Consider the following 21,085-nt stretch of genomic DNA (forward strand, 5'->3'; position numbering starts at 1 on the left):
GGAGAACATGCAGACTCCGCACAGAATGACCCAAGCCGGTTATCAAATCTGGGACTCCCGGAGCTGTGAAGCAATTGTGCTAACCACTATGCTACCGTGCTGCCCTGGATCTACTATTTCTATGGTCACTTCCTTAAGTATTCTGGGATGAAGATTCTCAGGTCCAGGAGATTTAACCACCTTCAATCCCATTAGTTTCTTCGATGTGAGGGACAGCATGGTGGCACACTGCTGCCCCACAGCTCCAGGGTCCCAGGTTCAATTCTGGCCTCAGGAGACTGTGTGGATGCTGCACTTTGTCCCTGTGTCTGCGTGGATTTCCTCCGGTTGCTATGGGTGCTACTTCAAAGGGCCGAATGGGCTCTTTCTGCACTGTAAATTCTATGATCTATGATATGGCCTGGATGGTAAGAGAGACATTGGAGAAGGATGCATGAATGGCGAGGAGGAAAAGCTTATTCCAGTCAGTCAAACAAGATGCCACTTGTGTCTCTCAAGAGCTATCCCAGTGCTGTGACAGGGGTGGAAACCTGATGGGGGAATTTCAAATCAGGAAAATCGATCCCTCCACTGTCTCTGATTTGTCACACTGCTTGTCCAACATCTAGGACTGGACAAGCAGAAATTTCTTCCAACCTTTAGGAAGACCAAAGCCATTGTCTTTGAAGTCTACAACAAACTCCATTTTCTAGCCACCGGTTTCATCCCTGTGGCTGAACTAGACCGATTGCAAGTTTGGTGTCATATTTGATCATGAGTTATCACATTACTGCTCCGACATAAATTATTGGAAAGATGGATAGGAGCCTGCATACTACTTCCGTTAGCCATTGAAAATTAGCAACAAGTGGGGAAAGAAGAAAATATGGAGATAAAATCTCTAGTTACAATTGAACAGTAGCATAGTATACATCAGAGGTTCTCAATCTTTATGTGGGTCACAGATAGTCATCAGTGTTAATGTAAGCTTACTTGTGACACTAATAAAGATTATTAAAATGTTTTGCGAACCACAAGGTACGCAAGCCGTTATAACTATTAATTTTTGCTCAGTTTACGGCTAACGGGAGTCAAACTTGTATATCAATGGGTATTAAAAATGCAGCTATTTCTAATAGTTTATGATGCACATTGCGGATTATTTTACACAAGGATAAATAAAATAAATAATCTTTATTGTCACAAGTAGGCTTACATTAACACTGCAATGAAGTTACTGTGAAAAGCACTAGTCGCCACATTCCGGCGCCTGTTCGGGTACACAATGTTTGTGAAGCAAATAATAAAGGAACATCAGTTATGACATGTATGAGTAACACAATTCTGCCCTTCCCCCCCCACTAATGGTACACAATTCTATCCCCCCCTTCCCCAAACATGGACCGCTTGCAGTAATTTTGTAACCACACAGGTTGGGAACCACAGGTCTACTGGACTCAGGTAGAATTGTGACTTTTTGTTCATGTTTATAGACTCGATGGACCGACTGGCCTCCTTCACTGTAGGGATAATTTACACTATTACAATTAAAGCTTTTCCATTTATGAAATGTAAGTCAACGTCAGTGCGGTTTTAAGCCAATTGTCATTTAAGGGGCTCTTTCTCACTTTATTTGTCCCTTCTTTCAGTATTGGTTTTCTCCTCCACAGGCAAGAAAAGTTGAACCAAAATACTTCCTTCCACGCCCCCCCCCCCCCCCACATTGAGGTGATACCTCCCGCTCATTGCGAGGTGATACCCCCATCATTGCGAGGTGATACCTCCTCCTCATTGCGAGGTGATACCTCCCCCTCATTGCGAGGTGATACCTCCCCCTCATTGCAAGGTGATACCTCCCCCTCATTCTTGTCCGGACTCCCATCAGTTTGCTTATTGGTATATTTTATAATTTTGCAGTGGCATCTTGGCAGATTTATACAAGTCAATTCTGAATTTTAATGTGCCTCTTAATTAAACCAGTAACATTTTATGTATTATAACAGACGAGGAGGAATTTCTTCAGCCAGAGGGTGGTGAATCTGTGGAACTCTTTGCCGCAGAAGGCTGTGGAGGCAAATTCACTGAGTGTCTTTAAGACAGAGATAGATAAGTTCTTGATTAATAAGGGGATCAGGGGTTATGGAGAAAAGGAAGGGGAATGGGGATGAGAAAAATATCAGCCATGATTGAATGCCGGAGCAGACTCGATGGGCCGAGTGGCCTAATTCTGCTTCTATGTCTTATGGTCTTATAAAAGTCAATATGGATTTGCTTAGATCTTAGAAGTGTTGCAATTATACAAGGCATTGGTGAGACTACACCTGGAGTATTGTGCAGTAAGAAGTCTTACAACACCAGGTTAAAGTCCAACAGGATTGTTTCAAATCACTAGCTTTCGGAGCACTGCTCCTTCCTCAGGTGAATGGAGTATTGTGCAGAGTGTTTGCCCTCTTTTTTGAGGAAAAGATGTAGTGGCTTTGGAGGCAGTTCAGAAGAGGTTCACTAGAGATGAGAGGTTTGTCGTATGAAGAGAGATTGAACAGTTTAGGCCAATACTCTCTAATGTTTAGAAGAATGATGGGAGATCATATTGAGGTACAATGATAATAGATATGGATAAAGTAGAATGGAGTGATACTACGTCTTGTGGGCGATCTCGAACGAGGTCATAGTCTTGGGATGAGGTAGCAAATTTAAAACGGAGTTGAAGATAAACTAAAAGGGCAGCACGGTAGCATAGTGGTTAGCACAATTGCTTCACAGCTCCAGGGTCCCAGGTTCAATTCCCGGCTTGGGTCACTGTCTGTGTGGAGTCTGCACGTTCTCCCAGTGTGCGTGGGTTTCCTCCGCGTGCTCCGGTTTCTTCCCACGGTCCAAAGATGTGCAGGTTAGGTGGATTGGCCATGCTAAATCGCCCTTAGTGTCCAAAATTGCCCTTAGTGTTAGGTGGGGTTACTGGGTTATGGGAATAGGGTGGAGGTGTGGACTTGGGTAGGGTGCTCTTTACAAGAGCTGGTGCAGACTCGATGGGCCGAATGGTCTCCTTCTGCACTGCATATTCTATCTATTCTATGAAAACTCCTTTTCCCAAAGGATTGTGAATCTGTGGAATTCATTATCCCAGAGTGCGGTGAATGCTGGGACAGTGAATAAATTTAAGGAGGAGTTAGACAGATTTTTAATTCGTAATGGGTTATAGAGAACCGGCAGGACCGTGGAGTTGAAGGCCAGGCTGAGGTCAATCATGATTGAATGGTGGAGCAGACACGATTGGCAAATGGCCTAATTCTGCTCCTATATCTTATGAACACAGCTTTATTAACTAGTGTTTTTTGAATGGAAAAGCTGGGATTTTGTTTTGTGTATTAGACAGATAGCAGGCAACGTCTAAAACAGAACCATAAAATGTTCAGGTGCAATGCTGCTGTCAAAGCACAGTAATTGTAGTTATTTCCTTAAAAAAAAAATCAATGTAGCAATTTGGTAGCTTCTATAATTCCTACCAAAAGAACTGTTAGAATTTTAAAAGCTAGCCCATTTACTATGGATATAAAACAGGGCATGTGCAACTTTAGTTTTGTTTCATCAAAAGCCAATGTAGTCATTAAAAGGTCTTTCTGGTGAGAGGCTAGATATATCAGTGGGCTTGTGGCTTTTCCATGCACAGGGAAGGGCTGCAGGGTGACCAAATGGCTGAAGCTCTCCTAAGGGCAGCTGAGTCCAAACGCCAAAGTACAATAACAAATATTAGAACCAAAGTCACTACTTAAAAAAGGGTATTTTTACATTAGAACTGGGCACAATAGTCACTTAAGTGTCCATACTGCCATCCCTTTTCACTTGTAGGAGGTAGGTGAAAAGGTAAAAGAGGATAAGGAAGAAGAGCAGAGTAGCTGACAAAGAGGGAGAGATGTGAAAGGGAAAAGGGTATGAGTGAAGTGCATATTGCAGAGTGCCTGTCACTACCTCCATACATTCCAAGTGCTTTACAGCCAATTTGCACACAGCAATCTTCCACAAACAACAATGTGATAATGACCAGGAAAGGCATTTTAGTGAAATCAGCTGAGGCATAAATATTGGTAAGGAGAACGCCCCTGACTGTCTTTGAAATAGCCATATACACTTGCCTGATGGGGCATACTGAACGCACGCACAGGGTGGAGCTATGGGTAACACAATAAAACACCCTGGTTTCATGATAAAGCAAATTAATATGGATGCTGGAATCTGAAACCAAAGCATGCATGGTCTCCTCTCACCTTTTCAAAAATCATGAAAGTTATCAGCAGAAATTTAAACATTTTACTTCAATAACTTTAGATTGTAAAACTAATTGACACAGCCATTATTCCAATACAAGTCACTCTGAAGAAAGTTCAGTTCTGATTGTTTGAGAATTCTGGTCTTCTGAAACTTCCAGTATATTTTCTTTCGGGGGATGGTGGATTGCAGATTGCAGCCCTGGGAGTATCATTTTTTGTCGAGCTGCAGTCTCAATTTTCTGGACGAGCTCAACGTCCCAGGGATGTGTCACAAAACTAATGACGGTCCCCAAAACCTTGCTCCCAACACGTCCCACCCGCCCAGCACGGTGGATATAATCGCACAGCGTTGGAGGAAAGTCATAATTGATTACAGCTTCCACCCTCTGAGTGTCCAAGCCACGAGATGCAATGTCCGTGCAGAGAAGTATGTCCATCAAACCCTGCTGGAAGGCGCAAAATATTCCACTTCGCTTTTCAGCTTTCATACTGCCCTGTAAGCGGGCGTGTTTGATGCCATGGTCTTCCAGGACATAGCCAAGCCAGTTAACGGTGGGTGCACTGTTGCAGAACACCAACACTCCCGCACCAGCTTTCTCAGCAACCAGCTCCTTTAACATTTGCAACAAGTCACTAACTTTATCCGTCCGCTTGACTTTCATGAACTTCTGCTTGACGTGGGGCATTAGGTGGTGCAGTCCCTTGCTTTTTATGGTGGTGATGCTGCCTAGATCGGTGACTTTGCTGAGAAGCTCTCCCACTCCCCCTGGGAAGGTGGCTCCTGTCACCACCAGCTGAGCTTTCCTCTCCACCCCCAGGGTTTCCGAAGGGTGCCCAGCGATGTGGCTGTGCTGCAGGATGTCCTCCAGTAGGTCCACGAAGCTTTCATCGAACAGAGTGTCCGCCTCATCCAGCACCAGGTGCCTCAGGTTGCGGAGGGAGATGAAGTCTCTCCTCAGGGCTTTCCACAGGACTCCGGGCGTTGAGATCAGCAGGTCGATGGGCCCCCGGGCCAGGGTCCGCTTCACGGTGCCCAGCCCCCGGCCTCCACCCACCGTCTGCACGGTGAGCTTCAGGCCGGCAGCCAGCGGGCGGGCAACTTGCTGCAGCTGCTCGGCCAGCTCCCGGGAGGGGACCAGCACCAGGCTGCTCGGCCCATCATCACCGGGACTGTCTCCCCTCCCCGCAGCCAGGGATTGCAGCACAGGCAGCAGGTAGCTCAGGGTCTTTCCGCTGCCAGTCTCGGCCGCGCACAGCACATTCCTCCCCCTGAGCAGCGCGCCCAGGCTCTGAGCCTGCACGCTGGTGGGCTGCGAGATGCCCATGTTGTCCAATGCATCCAGCAGCTCAGCGCACAGGCCCAGCGAGCGGAAAGTGGGCACCTTCCCCCGGGGCTGCCTCGCCCCCTCCTCCTCTCCCTCCGGTAAAGCAGGCGGCTGGCTCCGCGTGTTGTTAATGACAAAATAATCCCCGGCCGCCTTTCTGTGCTTCCAACCCCTGGAGACCAGGGGCACCGGCTCGAACTTGCCGAAGGTGTAGCCGGCCCGCTGGTTCAGCTCAGGCCGCTTCCCCGTGATCAGCAGCCTGCCCGGCCTGGTGAGCCTCAGCTCCGGCGCCCGCCTCGGCCTCCGCTCTGCCCGCAGGCGCGACCTCTGCGGGATGCGGATGACGGGCAGTTCGCCGCCGGGGGCCGAGCTCCGGGGGTCGGCACCGCTGGAGCAGCCCAAGGCCAGCCTCTCCCTCAGCAGCGTCCCGAATCGCAAGGCCGGGGAGTCGGGGCCCCGCGGCTGAAGGCCGAACCTGGAGCCGAACGTCAGCATGTTGTCCGGGGAAGAATCACCCCCCTTCTGACCACCCGCCCGCGCGGCAGCGGAACACTGGGCGCCTCGGGATTCTAAATTGGAACGCGGAAACCCCGCGGGATTCTAAAATTGAACCTGCCTCACCGCCCGCGCGTCAGGCAGCCCTGGGACACTGAGCTCCTCAGGATTCTAAATTGGAACGGACCGGCGCCGAGAAATGACGCAGCAGTCGGGCGGAAGTGACATATGTAGCTCGCGGTAGGTTCACCTTGTCCCTGGGCTCCAGTTTGGGGATTTATATCAGTTGGTATCCAGGTGAGGGCCACGTTTCTATATGTGTATATTTCCAATACTCCGTCTCACCACTTTGTGTCAAGCCCATGTGTTGTCCCACAAGGCTCCATCCAGTGCCTGGGTCCACACACTAACCCCAACCCCCAATACAGGGGTGATCCCAGTCCGGGACCTCTTGAATGGGCTTCATTGATAGTTTGTGGGGATTTCCGATCTGCACATCCTCCCCCCATCCCCCTGCTCAATTTAATTCACCGGAATGGATGTGGAGTTCTCTTTTTAAAAATAAAACCCCATACTTGAAACTTGAGGTGTTATTACAAAATAAATATTAGGGTGTGATCCCCACCCCCATTATTCTGGATAGCAGGTACTAAGATTGGGTCCCACACATCCTCTTGTTTCTTTACGTCTCTTGAGAAGCCTGTTTTGCCCTGCACTTTTTGTCATCCAACCACTCCAGCTCTCCATTCTAGCACAGACTTTCCCCACATTTTTTTTCTCCCTTCCCCAAATTCTGTACTTGTTAAAGCACAGTTAAATGGCTAACCTCCAGTTCTGAAAAGTAGAATCTCGTTTCGCCATGGATGCTGCCGCTCCAGCTAAGCATTTCCAACATTTTGCAAAGGCAGGTGCTGGAAATCTGATCTATTTTCAGCATTCTGTTTTTTATTTCAGATTTTCAGGAGTTACAGTATTTTGCTTTTTATTCATGTAGTGTTGCATAGAAGTTGTGGTAAGAGTTTTGTTTTTAATCTTTTTCCAGATGGATGCTGGTGTTCATCTCCTCTGTTGAGAGTAGTGAGGTTTGTGAGAGGGCTGCATTAAACTCTTTAAAGGGGTCCTGCTTTTTCTTAATCATTTATTGGTAAGGGTAGGTTCATTCCAAGTTTATTGCTTTGCCAATTCCGTATCGTTCTTCAGTTAAAGCAGACACTAATGCAGGCTTAGTTTATCCACTATGCTCTGCTTGTCTCTGTTGATTATGCCTGACACGAACAGATCAATGCCGTAACTTCTAATGCAGTATTTTTGAAACTTTATTTCTTGGGATCCACTTTTACCAACTGGTCGACCTTCAGGACTCGAGCCGGCTGACCATGCAACGCACCATTTTTACTTACCTTTAATGCGACAGGTGCCTGCTTGGTCCTCGCAAACTCACTTCAATCACGTTCACCGGAGGAGTGGCGGACAGTGCACATATCAGGTACAGGGTTCAGCCGGTTCCTTTGTGCCGTCTTCAACTTTGTGAGGACGGGAAATTCAACCTCGCACATTCTCGATGAGATGGGGAATGGCAACAAAATGCTTGTTTTACTCAGCACTGGGTACTCCTCAGAGACACTACTCCAGAATACTGACATCCTAATGGACTTAAGGCGTATTTTTAATGTGCTGTCACAAGTGAGGCGCAGAAGTTCAGTCTCTTCATTTGGAGTCGACTGTAAGTTAATAATTGACTTGGGTCTAGGCACGGTGGCACATTGGTTAGCACTGTTGTCTCACAGCTCCAGGGACCGGGTTCAATTCAGGCCTCGAGTGACCATGGAGTTTGCACGTCCTCCCCGTGTCTGCGTGGGTTTCCTCTGGGTGCTCGGTTTCCTCCCACAATACAAAGATGTGCAAGTTAGGTGGATTGGCCATGCTAAATTGCCCCATAGTGTCCAAAAGGTTAGGTGGAGTTATTGGGTTACGGGATAGGGTGGAGGCGTGAGCTTAAGTAGGGTGGTCTTTCCCAGGGCCGGTGCAGACCCAATGGGCCGAATGGGCTCCTTCTGCATTGTAAATTCTATGAAACTGAAAGGACTTTTCACCTACCTCTTCTCTTTCAAAGTTTGAAACCTCTGGAAAGTAGCGACTGAAACTTTTTTAAAAAATATATATTTTATTCAAAATTTTGTGGCCAAACATAACAGTACATAGTTTTTCTTTTGAACAACAACAAAGCAATATAAATAACCGTGGCCAATTTTAAACAAATAAATAATATATAAACAAAACTGAGTGGCAACTGCCTTGTCAAAAATAGTTACTCTCCAAAGATACAATCCAACAATCCAATATACATTACCCATAACAAGTGTCTATACATATACAATGACATCCCTGATAGTCCGTCCGGTTCCTCCTCCTCCTCCTCCTCCTCCTCCTTCCCCCCCCCCCCCCCCCCCCCCCCCCCCCCCTCACCCCTGGGTTGCTGCTGTTGTCTTCTTCTTTTCCATTCCCTCTATCTTTCTGTGAGGTAGTCGACGAACGGTTGCCACCGCCTGGTAAACCCTTGAGCCGAACCCCTTAATACGAACTTGATCCGTTCTAACTTTATAAACCCTGCCATGTCGTTTATCCAGGTCTCCACACCCGGGGTTTGGCTTCCTTCCACATTAACAATATCCTGCGCCGGGCTACTAGGGACGCAAAGGCCAAAACATCAGCCTCTCTCGCCTCCTGCACTCCCGGCTCCTCTGCAACCCTAAATATAGCCAACCCCCAGCTTGGTTCGACCCGGACCCCCAACACCCTCGAAAGCACCTTTGCCACCCCCACCCAGAACCCCTGTAGTGCCGGGCATGACCTGAACATGTGGGTGTGATTCGCTGGGCTTCTCGAGCATCTCCCACACCTATCCTCTACCTCAAAAAATTTACTGAGCCGTGCTCCAGTCATGTGCGCCCTGTGTAGAACCTTGAATTGTATCAGGCTTAGCCTGGCACACGAGGACGATGAGTTTACCCTATGTAGGGCGTCAGCCCACAGCCCCTCCTCAATCTCCTCCCCCAGCTCTTCTTCCCATTTCCCTTTCAGCTCATCTACCATGATCTCCCCCTCGTCCCTCATTTCCCTATATATGTCTGACACCTTACCATCCCCCACCCATGTCTCTGAGATCACTCTATCCTGCACCCCCTGCGTCGGGAGCTGCGGGAATTCCCTCACCTGTTGCCTCGCGAAAGCCCTCAGTTGCATATACCGAAATGCATTCCCTTGGGGCAACCCATATTTTTCCGTCAGCGCACCCAGACTCGCAAACGTCCCATCAACGAACAGATCTCTCAATTGTACTACCCCAGCTCTTTGCCATGCTCCAAATCCCCCATCCATTCTCCCCGGAACAAACCTATGGTTATTTCTTATCGGGGACCGCTCCGAGGCTCCCGTCTTTCCCCTATGCCGTCTCCACTGCCCCCAAATTTTCAATGTAGCCACCACCACTGGGCTTGTGGTGTATTTCTTCGGTGAGAACGGCAACGGTGCCGTCACCATTGCTTGTAGGCTAGTCCCCCTGCAGGACGCACTCTCCAATCTCTTCCACGCCGCTCCCTCCCCTTCTCCCATCCACTTACACACCATTGAAACATTGGCGGCCCAGTAATAGTCGTTTAGGCTTGGTAGTGCCAAACCCCCCCTGTCCCTACTACGCTGCAAAAATCCCCTCCTCACTCTCGGGGTCTTCCCGGCCCACACAAAACTCATAATGCTCTTCTCGATTCTCTTGAAAAAAGCCTTCGTGACCACCACCGGGAGGCACTGAAACACAAAAAGGAATCTCGGGAGGACCACCATTTTAACCACCTGCACCCTACCTGCCAGTGACAGGGACACCGTGTCCCATCTCTTAAAGTCCTCCTCCATCTGTTCCACCAACCGCGTTAAATTAAGCCTGTGTAATGTACCCCAATTCTTGGCTATCTGGATCCCCAAGTACCGGAAGTCCCTTGTTACCTTCCTCAACGGTAAATCTTCTATTTCCCTGCTCTGCTCCCCTGGATGCACCACGAACAACTCACTTTTCCCCATGTTCAATTTATACCCTGAAAAATCCCCAAACTCCCCGCATTATCTCTGGCATCCCCTCCGCCGGGTCCGCCACATACAACAACAAATCATCCGCATACAAAGATACCCGGTGTTCTTCTCCTCCCCTGAGTACTCCCCTCCACTTCCTGGAACCCCTCAATGCTATGGCCAGGGGCTCAATCGCCAATGCAAACAATAACGGGGACAGAGGACATCCCTGCCTCGTCCCTCTATGGAGCCGAAAATCAGCAGACCCCCGTCCATTCGTGACCACGCTCGCCATCGGAGCCCTTTACAGCAACTGTACCCATCTGATATACCCATCTCCAAAGCCAAATCTCCTCAGCACCTCCCACAAATAGTCCCACTCCACTCTATCAAATGCTTTCTCGGCATCAATCGCCACCACTATCTCCGCTTCCCCCTCTGGTGGGGGCATCATCATTACCCCTAGCAGCCTCCGTATATTTGTGTTCAGCTGTCTCCCCTTCCCAAACCCAGTTTGGTCCTCATGAATCACCCCCAGGACACAATCCTCTATCCTCGTTGCCATTACCTTGGCCAGAATCTTAGCATCCACATTCAGGAGGGAAATGGGCCTATAGGACCCGCATTGCAGCGGGTCTTTTTCCTTCTTTAGGAGGAGCGATATCGTTGCCTCTGACGTAGTCGGGGGCAGCTGCCCCCTTTCCCTGGCCTCATTAAAGGTTCTCATCAGTAGCGGGGCCAGCAAGTCCATATATTTCCTATAGAATTCCACTGGGAATCCGTCTGGTCCCGGGGCCTTCCCCGCCTGCATGCTTCAAATCCCCTTCACTACTTCCTCCGTCTCAATCTGTGCTCCCAGTCCCACCCTCTCCTGCTCCTCCACCTTAGGAAATTCCAGCTGATCCAGAAAGCACATCATTCTCTCCTTCCCTTCCGGGGGCTGAGCTTCATATAATCTTTCATAAAATGCCTTGAACACTCCATTCACTCTCTCCGCTCTCCGCTCCATCTCTCCCTCCTCATATCTCACCACTCCTATCTCCCTCGCTGCTCCCCTTTTCCTCAGTTGGTGGGCCAGCAACCTGCTCGCCTTCTCCCCATATTCGTACTGTACACCCTGTGCCTTCCTCCATTGTGCCTCTGCCTTACCCGTAGTCAACAAGTCAAATTCTACATGTAGCCTTTGCCTTTCCCTGTACAGTCCCTCCTCCGGTGCCTCCGCATATTGTCTGTCCACCCTCAAAAGTTCTTTCAACAACCGCTCCCTTTCCCTACCCTCCTGCTTTCCTTTATGTGCCCTGATAGATATCAGCTCCCCTCTAACCACAGCCTTCAACGCCTCCCAGACCACTCCCACCTGAACCTCCCCATTGTCATTGAGTTCCGCGACTGAAACTGTTGATCAGCACAGCCAGGTGCGGTTGAATAAGGCTTGCCAGTCTATTGACAGTTCCCTTACTAACACTGTTTTCATCGATGTGTCGTAGCAGTGTGGGGAACATGGAATAGTTTTGGTTTTAGCACTCGCACTTGCCAAACTTTCAATTACTTTTGAAAAGCATCTTTCTTCACAGTGCCAATAGCAATCATCATGCTTCCCTTATAATTTGAGGTTCAGTTAGTTCAGAATTAAAAAGTAGTCTGCAAAGTTAAGACATAGTTAGCATTCTCGTCTCATTTGCCAGTACTTCCCTACATATGACATACATGGGCTCTGCATCCTGATTTGCATTGGCACAATTAACAAAGCCGTAACTCAAGAAATTAACTTTGCACTGCTTTGTTCCAGATTTCAGTTTCTTAGCAGGCTGCTGACCAGAGTCTCTGGCCCTCTCATTTTCTCTGTGTCTCTGGCCCTCTCTTCCTTATAAAAAACAATCCATTTTTAATTCTTCACAACCCTGTTGCTTGCTGACAGCTAGAAAATGGAGGAATCTCTCCTTCGTGATTTTCCACGGATGGACAGGGCACGTGACCTGCTCTCTGCCACTGCTTCTGCTGGGAAGACTCCATCGTTTGCATTTAAAGACTGGTCGTGGCCTACATTCTCAACTTAAAATCCAGTCGCGGCCGGCATTCTTAAAAGTCGATCGCGGCCATGGGCACTTATCCCGCGATTGGGAAGGCTGCGACCAATCGCTCTGCGACCCTCCTGACACCCACCACAGACCAACCCACGTCGCGACCCGCAGTTTGAAAAACCCTGAATTTTTTGAGAAAATATTTTATTGAAGCATTTGTAATTTTGAAAAAAAACCTAACGCATTGGTTAACATCTTCAAATTTAGGAATATGTTTTACCTGGTCCTTACCTGGTCTGGCTTACATGTGACCCTCCACTCACAGAAATGTGGTTGACTCTTAAATGCCCTCTGAAATGGCCTAGCAAGCCACTCAGTTGTATACAACGGCTACAAACAAAAAAAAAGCATTGTGGGTGTACCTACGCCCCGGAGCTGCAGCAGTTCAAGAAGGTAGCTCACCAACCACCTGAAGAGCAACTAGGGATGGGCAATAAATGCTGGCCTAGTCAGCGACGACCACATCCTATAAATTAATTTAAAAACATAAAAGGAAAGTACTGTGAATGCTGAAAATCTGAAACAAAAACAAATGCCAGAAACGCCGTCAGGGAAGAGCGAAAGTGTTAACATTTCAGTTTCCCTTTTACATCATAAATTGAGCAAAACTGGTTGTCACAGAATAAAGTAGCTCTGTAGGGAGGCAGGGTGTGTAATGTAGAATGTAATCCAATAATTAGCATTTAGTTTAGGTGTAGGTAACTCCGATCAAAGCACCCGTTTGTGACTAGTTTTTAATTAGTACATGCTCTACATCCACACTTGATCAAAAGTTATATGTTACCCATTTATCAGTTTGATTTAAGAATAGGCAATTATTAGTTTGGTCTGATTGAACATGCTGTGGCTGAGCGTCTCTTGAGCATCCATGGTTAGACTTGTCATAAAGTTCACCTCTGTAATGTTGGCATTGCAACAACCGTTCCTACAGCATGTAACTTATGAATGTTTATTCTTGGTGTGACTAACCTTTTCCATTGTCCTGGTTCACATTGTGCCATTATGTTTTATTTTAGGTCAGTATTGTGATTTGTTGGTCTCATTTTGTTTGTTGATTACACAGTTACCCCTCATTTTGTTGGTTAAATAACTTTATTGACAGAAACAATCGGTGATGTAACTATACATTGGCATCCAGATTTTATTTTCCGTTCGAGGTGAGATACATTGTGTTTTGTTAAAGAAGCTTATCGCCAGCAGCATTCTTGCCGTCACGGATCATGAGCATTCTTTTTGGAAAACTAGGTTTCTCCAGTAATAGGGGCAGGTTAAACTATTTGGATTTGCTAAGCTCAAATTTTCCCTGATGTAAGTTAGGATGGGTCAATACTTGGGAGATCATTTTTTTTTTCTTTAAAACATATGCAGTTGTATTTGTTCAGATGCTTTAATATTGCAAGTACAACATTTCTGTCAGACAGGGTTTTTCAAAATGTGGGTTGCGACCCGTGGGTGGGTCGCAGGGCACGTGCTGAGAGAGTGGTGGTGCGATCGGCTGTGGCGTTCCCGCGGCCGCCCTGATTGCGGGAGGTGCGCTCAACAGCGCGACCGGCATTTTATTTGAGAATGGTGGGCGCTGCAGTCTTTTACATGAGAAGTAATTGAGGCTATGTGGAGTCTTCCGGGCAGAATCAGCAGCAGTGAGAGGGTCACGTGCCCTACACATGCACTTGACATCCAGTGTGTACCTGCTTTTGATTCCAAATCATGGAGGAGAGCTTCTTCCATTTTCTAGCTTCTGGCAAGCAAGGCAAGAGAACTGTGAAGATGAATCATTTTCTTACAAGAGACAGCCAGAGACACAAATAGGCAGAGTACCTGCTGGCCAGTATCTCACATCTGAATCTGTTGGCGAAAACTGGAGAGTCCAGGGCAGGAGAGAGCAGTGCTAGTGTTAGCTTTGCACAGAGCTCCAGGGCCTCTGGTTAACAGCCTACAGAGAAGAAACTTAACTTGGGAATAAAATAGTATAAAGATAATTTCTTGAGGTATGGTTTTGTCAATTGTGCCAATGCGATAAGGATACCCATGTGTGTTACATGCAGAGAATTACTGGCAAAAGGGAGGAGAAATTTCAGATTTTGAGAATTGGTGGGTGAAAAATTCCTTTTGAGATTGAAATCCGAGAGTCAGTTATTAACTTCTAGCTAACTCCAAATAAAAAGACTTCATTGCTGCACCTGACCTGTGCCAGCACATTAAAACACATCAAAAACCCATGAGGCTATCAGCATTCTGGAGTAGCAGCTCCCAGGAGTATCCAATGCTGAGTAAAACAAGTATTTTGTTGCTATTGCCCTTCACAATGACCTACATGTGCGAGGCTGGATTTTCCATTCTCACTAGATGAAGACAGCACAAAGGAACTGGCTAAAGTCTGCAGCTGATACGCACATTGTACTCTCCTGTAAATCTGATTGGAGTGAGATCGTGAGGACCACGCAGGCTCCCCTTTCACATTAAAGGTAAGCCAATGTGGCATGGGTCCCGAAGGTCGGCTGGTTGGCAAAACTGGGTCTGGGGGAAAAAAAGTTTGAAAAACAGACCGCTGTAAGAGATAATGGTCTTGTGATGCAACGTGGCTCTGGTTATAGTAGCAGCACCCACAGCTGCATTATGCACACTGAACCAACCTTTCATTTTGACTGCTACAATTGGTACGTTGGGTGGTTTGTTGCTTCCCCTGTTGGAAATAATTTTATTGGGGAAGGACTTTGGTGAGAGACTAAACTCAGGTATCTGGGGATATAGTGAGGAACCGCGCGCGAGCAGTCACAGGTGGGTGTTGAAGGTGAGAAGTAACACTCCTCTTATCATGCTCAGTGATCTTACATTGTTATTTAATGAAGTACTGGTGGGATGTGCTTTCTGTGTGACAGGCTGGGCCAGATGTATCCCTATCGATGGAACATTGAGTTTGGAAATGACTCGTTTGTCCACCTGTTTGTTAATCTTATTGAAAGTATTGGTTGTTTCTTGGGTATGATGCGACAATTTTAAAATAAGTGCTGGACTGGATACAGGCACCCACTTCTGATCATTGTCATGTTTAGCGGGTAGAACGGAGGTAGACTGAAGATTCAGTCTTTGATGATGGTGAGCTTCGATACTCAGTTCCATGCTGCTTGCAGACCTTGGCCTAACTGCGCGATGCACAAAGTAAAACCATGATAGAAATACAAAGTGAATAACAACTGCAGCCCTGCATTATTGGAATAGGGTTTGTATAAATTAAATAGATGGCATTTGAAATTATCTTAAAATTAATGTGTTAGAAAACCATTATCTACCCAACACAATATTCAGTATGATAATACGATAATGCGAGTATCTAACATTTACCTGCAGTCCAGGAGAACTGGACTTTTGAGGGTTAATTGAGCATATTTCAGGACTTCAGATGAAATTAGTCCTTTTTTTTTAAGTTCCTTGGCTCCACGACCAGACAGCTGCTTTGATATACATCCCTGAGCTCAGTATTTGAGTGAAGTAATCCAAACCAGAATCTTCATTAATGTTTACGTGATTGTTTTGGTATTGAGGAGCTGCTGCTGGACAGTTTAAGGACTGACCATCGCGATAGAATAACTCTTAATTGCTGGGATATTGGTTGGAAGTTGAAATCGTCCTTGGGGTAAAGTGGTGAGGTTGTTGCGAGGTAAGGATTTCTGCTTGCTTTCAGTTAGGCCATCAATACTGCTTGGCTTTGAGGGGTAAGTTGGACCTTTTCTCAAAGGGCTTCAATGTAAATCTGCCCGACAGCTATCTTTAGGCGTCTAGATTTCCTTGGTCCAAATCCAGAAGAAGTGTAAATATGCAGTGACTGCCTGAAATGCAGGCTAGGAAGGTGCAAAATTTCATATCAGATTTGTTTTCTCATTTATAGGATCTGGCATTGCGGCGGGACCAGCATTTATTGCCCCTCCCCAATTGCATTTGAGAAGGTGGTGGTAGAACAGCTACAGTCTCTGTGGTATAGATATTCTTGAGAGAGAGTTCCACAACCTCTGGCCTTCAGTTGAAGGGAAGTTGATTGATGAAGGAGGTGCAAATGGTTGGGCCTCGGGTACTACTCAGAGGCTCTCCTATTGTGACATCCTGAACCTGAGAATCCCTACAATTTTCACATAGAATCCCTACAGTGCAAAAAGAGACCATTCGGCCCATCGGGTCTACACCAACCATCTGCAAGAGCACTCTAACCAGGCCCAATTCCCCTGCCCAATTCCTGTAATCCCACCTAGCCTACACACCTTTGGACACTAAGGGACAATTTAGCATGGCTAATCCACCTAACTGCACACTTTTGGACTGTGGGAGGACTCTGAAGCACCCGGAGGAAACACACGAGGAGATCGTGCAAACTCCACACAGTAGGTCGGAATTGAACTCGGGTCCCTGGCGCTGGGAGGCGGCAGTGCTCACCACTGTGTCACCATGCCACCACGAGTTGATTGGCCTCTAACAACCACAGGCTTTGTGCTAGGTATGGCTCCAATCAGTGGAGAGTTTTCCCCCTGATTCCCATTGACCTCAGTTTCGTCAGAGCCCCTTGATGCCATTCTCGGTGAAATGGTGAAAAAACCCAGCAGGTCTGGAAGCATCTGTGGTGGGAGGAACAGAGTTAACGATTCGAGCCTCCTTCAGAAGAGTCACACAGACTGGAAACGTTACCTCTGTTTCTCTCCCCACAGCTGCTGCCAGAGCTGCTGAGTTTTCCCAGCGTTTTCTGGTTTAATTTCACGTTTCCAGCATCCGCAGTATTTTCCTTTTATCTCGGTTAAATGCTGCCTTGACGTCAAGGGCAGTCACTCTTACTTCATCTCGGGAACTCAACACATGCGCTCTTGTTTGGGTAAAGGTTTTAGTGAGCTCTGAAGCCAAGTGGGCCTGGCAGAACCCAGATTGAAGCATCAGTGTGCAAGTTATTGCTGCGTAATGGGAGTACTGTTTGAGGACTTTGCTGATGATTGAGAGCAGACATATGGGGTGGTAATTGGCTGGATTGGATTTGTTTTGTGGACAGGACAGACCTGGACAATTTTTCATGTTGGGCAGATTGCAGGCTGGATGCCAGTACTGTAGCTGGACTGGAACAGCTTGGCAAGAGACACAGCTGGTACTGGAGCAGAAGGACTCGGCCTAATGGCCAAGATGTTGTCAGGGCCCAGAGTCTTTGCTGTATGGAGTGCACTCAGCCGTTTTGTGATATTCCACTGAGCAAATTAATCTCGGCAAAGGGTAGTGTTATGGTTCCACAATTTGCTTCATTGCCTGTGGATTAAGGCAATTAGGCTGTGGCTCACAATTTTTACTCAACATTTGCTGGAGGTGTGTGAAGTTGAACGTTGGCTCAGGACAAAATTGGGCCCATGGAGCAATACATCATAGCAGCCTGATGGATCAGTGGGTGAACGATGAAGATTCTCAGAGGAAGAAGCAGCATTGATCTTTGAAAGACATATTGATTTCATAACTATTGTTTTCATTAATAATTTAGACCATTGACAGAGGTGCTCTTAAATTTGATATGAAAGCATGCACGGAATTAGACCAGATTAACAGGCTGTGTACAGATTTCAATAGGAATGTGGTCTGAATTCCCTTGGGACAGACATGGGCCAATGTCATGTGTTCGTGGTTGGGAAACTCTGGGCGTTGTATCGTAAAGATGTATCCGTTAAAGTAACAAGACGTGAGAAATTCTATATGCTCTGTGTACTGCGGTGCTGGCCTCTCCCATAAACACATCTTACATTCAGGGATTTCTCAGTATTTAATTAGACAAATGGTGTAACCCAGGGATGCATGAATAGGAGCTCCATTGACCTGGACACTTGCTCTCTGACCATTTCAATATCTCTGAGGACAGACTAAAGAGCAAGTCACCAGACACAGCTAGAAACAAACCATTAACCTGCTTTATTTACAGGCTGTTATCCAAACCCCTGCTTCTCATTCATCCACTACCTCTGTGAAAAAAGGCAGGTTGTGACATTCCGGCTGTTTAGTCAACACTTGGAAATTCCCTCCATTTTCTGCAGCTCCATCTGCTGCTTTAGGACACGACTCAAACCGACCGCTTTGCCCCAGGTTTTGGTTTCCTCATCCTGGTATCTCTTTTAACTCGGCATCTTTTTGTCTGATTATGGCCCTGTAAGGGCGTGTTCCCCATGAAGGTTTGATGTGTCAATGCAGGTGGTAGCAGCAGCTGTGGTGGTAGAATCACAGAGGGACATTCACAAAGACTCATTTTACTCCCTCCTCTAGGTTATTAAAGAAGAAATGATCAACCAAACCGTTGGCCGGCTTTGTTACCGAAACAAGGTGATCCTGGCCCCCATGGTGCGTGTTGGCACTTTGCCAATGAGATTACTGGCGCTAGACTATGGAGCGGACATTGTATATTGTGAGGTAAGGAAAGCATCACGTTTTATTCCATGCTCGATGTGTGTGGCAGCATACCGCCGATATGGTTCATCGAGGTACGGTTGTGCCCAAAGTAGAGATTTGTAGCCAGTACCTGTCACGTTTAGGACATTAGGAGCCCACAATAGTTACTCCAGTTGGGAGTTCTAACCTGCGACCAGGACTGAAAGTACAGACCGACTGTCCCCTTGTCATTGTGTCGAATAGATAACTGAAAATGGATGAGGATGTTCTCCAGGTCCAAGATCTAATGTCACTTGGCGCCTGCTGAAAAAGTACAGAAAATTCTGGAAACGCACAGCATCGTCAGGAAAGGGCAAAGGCAGACTGGGACTGCTGGCTGGTTAGTATTGTCCTTTCCCCACAAATGCTGCCTGACCTGCTGTACATTTCTGACACTTTCTGCTTTTAGATTGCTAACATTTTAATTTACTTTTCCTGGTCATTACTGAAAGTGCTGCTCCACTTGCTTCTATGAAAGCACTTTAATCAGGTTCCACCCGCTGTTTAGTTGAACAGGTTACTTTGTGGATACTAAATGGTACATTGAACCGAGAGGAACTGGGCCTATGCTGCATTGGTTAGAGGGATTTCACTCAAGGACATTTTTGCTATCCTGGCAAAAAATGTAAAAACTTTTGCATTTGACAAGAAAAGATGACTTCCCGGAGCTGTAATGATGTCCTGACAGTTGCATTTCTGCGTGCAGATTTTCATGCTGAAAGAAATGTCAAAAACCTGGAAGCGGCTTCAACTAATTCAAATTCTCCAGAGAATTTGCAGTTTAATGACAGGTCGCACCTGAATTATCGGAGAAACTTCTCCTTTCCCTTGTTGATTGCTCATTTTTACATCTCCACTTGTATATTTTGAATTTGATTTTTTTGAAGAGGTGTCCGAAACTTGGACTTGCTCATTTCTCCGCTTTGCATGAAATATCCACTTTTTCTCACTCATTTGCTTTTTGTTTCTCACTGCAGCTCATTCATTCTCTCTCACTGACTTTCTCCTTTTTATCTTTCCTGCATGCTCTTCTCTATCACTTAGCCTTCTCTCTATCCTCCCAATTTGGTCAAATTCTCCATCTCCCCGTCCGCCTTTCCCTCCCCGTCACCTCACTCTCTTTCCCCGTCACCTCACTCTCTTTCCCCGTCACCTCACTCTCTCTCCCCGTCCCCCTCTCTCTCCCCGTCCCCCTCTCTCTCCCCGTCCCCCTCTCTCTCCCCGTCCCCCTCTCTCTCCCCGTCCCCCTCTCTCTCCCCGTCCCCCTCTCTCTCCCCGTCCCCCTCTCTCTCCCCGTCCCCCTCTCTCTCTCCCCGTCCCCCTCTCTCTCTCCCCGTCCCCCTCTCTCTCCCCGTCCCCCTCTCTCTCCCCGTCCCCCTCTCTCTCCCCGTCCCCCCTCTCTCTCCCCGTCCCCCCTCTCTCTCCCCGTCCCCCCTCTCTCTCCCCGTCCCCCCTCTCTCTCCCCGTCCCCCTCTCTCTCCCCGTCCCCACTCTCTCTCCCCGTCCCCACTCTCTCTCCCCGTCCCCCCTCTCTCTCCCCGTCCCCCCTCTCTCTCCCCGTCCCCCCTCTCTCTCCCCGTCCCCCCTCTCTCTTCCCGTCCCCCCTCTCTCTCCCCGTCCCCCCTCTCTCTCCCCGTCCCCCCTCTCTCTCCCCGTCCCCCCTCTCTCTCCCCGTCCCCCCTCTCTCCCCGTCCCCCTGTCTCTCCCCGTCCCCCTCTCTCTCCCCGTCCCCCTCTCTCTCCCCGTCCCCCTCTCTCTCCCCGTCCCCCTCTCTCTCCCCGTCCCCCTCTCTCTCCCCGTCCCCCTCTCTCTCTCTCCCCGTCCCCCTCTCTCTCTCTCCCCGTCCCCCTCTCTCTCCCCGTCCCCCTCTCTCCCTCTCCCCGTCCCCTTCTCTCTCTCTCCCCGTCCCCTTCTCTCTCTCTCCCCGTCCCCCCCTCTCTCTCACCCCGTCCCCCTCTCTCTCTCTCCCCGTCCCCCTCTCTCTCTCTCCCCGTCCCCCTCTCTCTCTCTCCCCGTCCCCCCTCTCTCTCTCTCCCCGTCCCCCTCTCTCTCCCCGTCCCCCTTTCCCTCTCCCCGTCCCCCTTCCCTCTCCCCGTCCCCCTTCCCTCTCCCCGTCCCCCTTCCCTCTCCCCGTCCCCCTTCCCTCTCCCCGTCCCCCTTCCCTCTCCCCGTCCCCCTTCCCTCTCCCCGTCCCCTTTCCCTCTCCCCGTCCCCTTTCCCTCTCCCCGTCCCCCTTCCCTCTCCCCGTCCCCCTTCCCTCTCCCCGTCCCCCTTCCCTCTCCCCGTCCCCCTTCCCTCTCCCCGTCCCCCTTCCCTCTCCCCGTCCCCCTTCCCTCTCCCCGTCCCCCTTCCCTCTCCCCGTCCCCCTTCCCTCTCCCCGTCCCCCTTCCCTCTCCCCGTCCCCCTTCCCTCTCCCCGTCCCCCTTCCCTCTCCCCGTCCCCCTTC

The 21,085-nt window shown here is 48.4% G+C and overlaps 2 protein-coding genes across 7 annotated transcripts in view; one reads left to right on the forward strand and one right to left on the reverse strand.

Annotated features, from left to right (window-relative positions):
- The window catches only part of galr1b (galanin receptor 1b), a 196,741-nt gene that overhangs the window by 50,899 nt on the left and 124,757 nt on the right, over positions 1–21,085 (forward strand). Inside the window, exons 1-3 of one of the 6 annotated variants that reach the window (XM_072518283.1) lie at positions 6,307–6,361; positions 7,423–7,550; positions 18,478–18,621. In XM_072518283.1, the coding sequence (XP_072374384.1) occupies positions 7,470–7,550; positions 18,478–18,621 (225 nt within the window). In that variant the 5' untranslated portion in view covers positions 6,307–6,361; positions 7,423–7,469. Of the gene's footprint in view, positions 1–6,175; positions 6,362–7,119; positions 7,209–7,422; positions 7,551–14,648; positions 14,673–18,477; positions 18,622–21,085 lie in introns of those variants that run through there. The other 5 variants (XM_072518286.1, XM_072518284.1, XM_072518285.1 and 2 more) reach the window with 5 other exon arrangements.
- On the reverse strand, positions 3,746–6,074 carry ddx28 (DEAD (Asp-Glu-Ala-Asp) box polypeptide 28). Its single transcript, XM_072518289.1, has one exon. The coding sequence runs from the start codon at positions 6,062–6,064 to the stop codon at positions 4,343–4,345; it is 1,722 nt and encodes a 573-aa protein (XP_072374390.1). The 5' UTR covers positions 6,065–6,074; the 3' UTR covers positions 3,746–4,342.

Source organism: Scyliorhinus torazame, chromosome 10 (assembly GCF_047496885.1).
Source record: "Scyliorhinus torazame isolate Kashiwa2021f chromosome 10, sScyTor2.1, whole genome shotgun sequence".
Taxonomy (NCBI): Eukaryota; Metazoa; Chordata; class Chondrichthyes; order Carcharhiniformes; family Scyliorhinidae; genus Scyliorhinus; species Scyliorhinus torazame.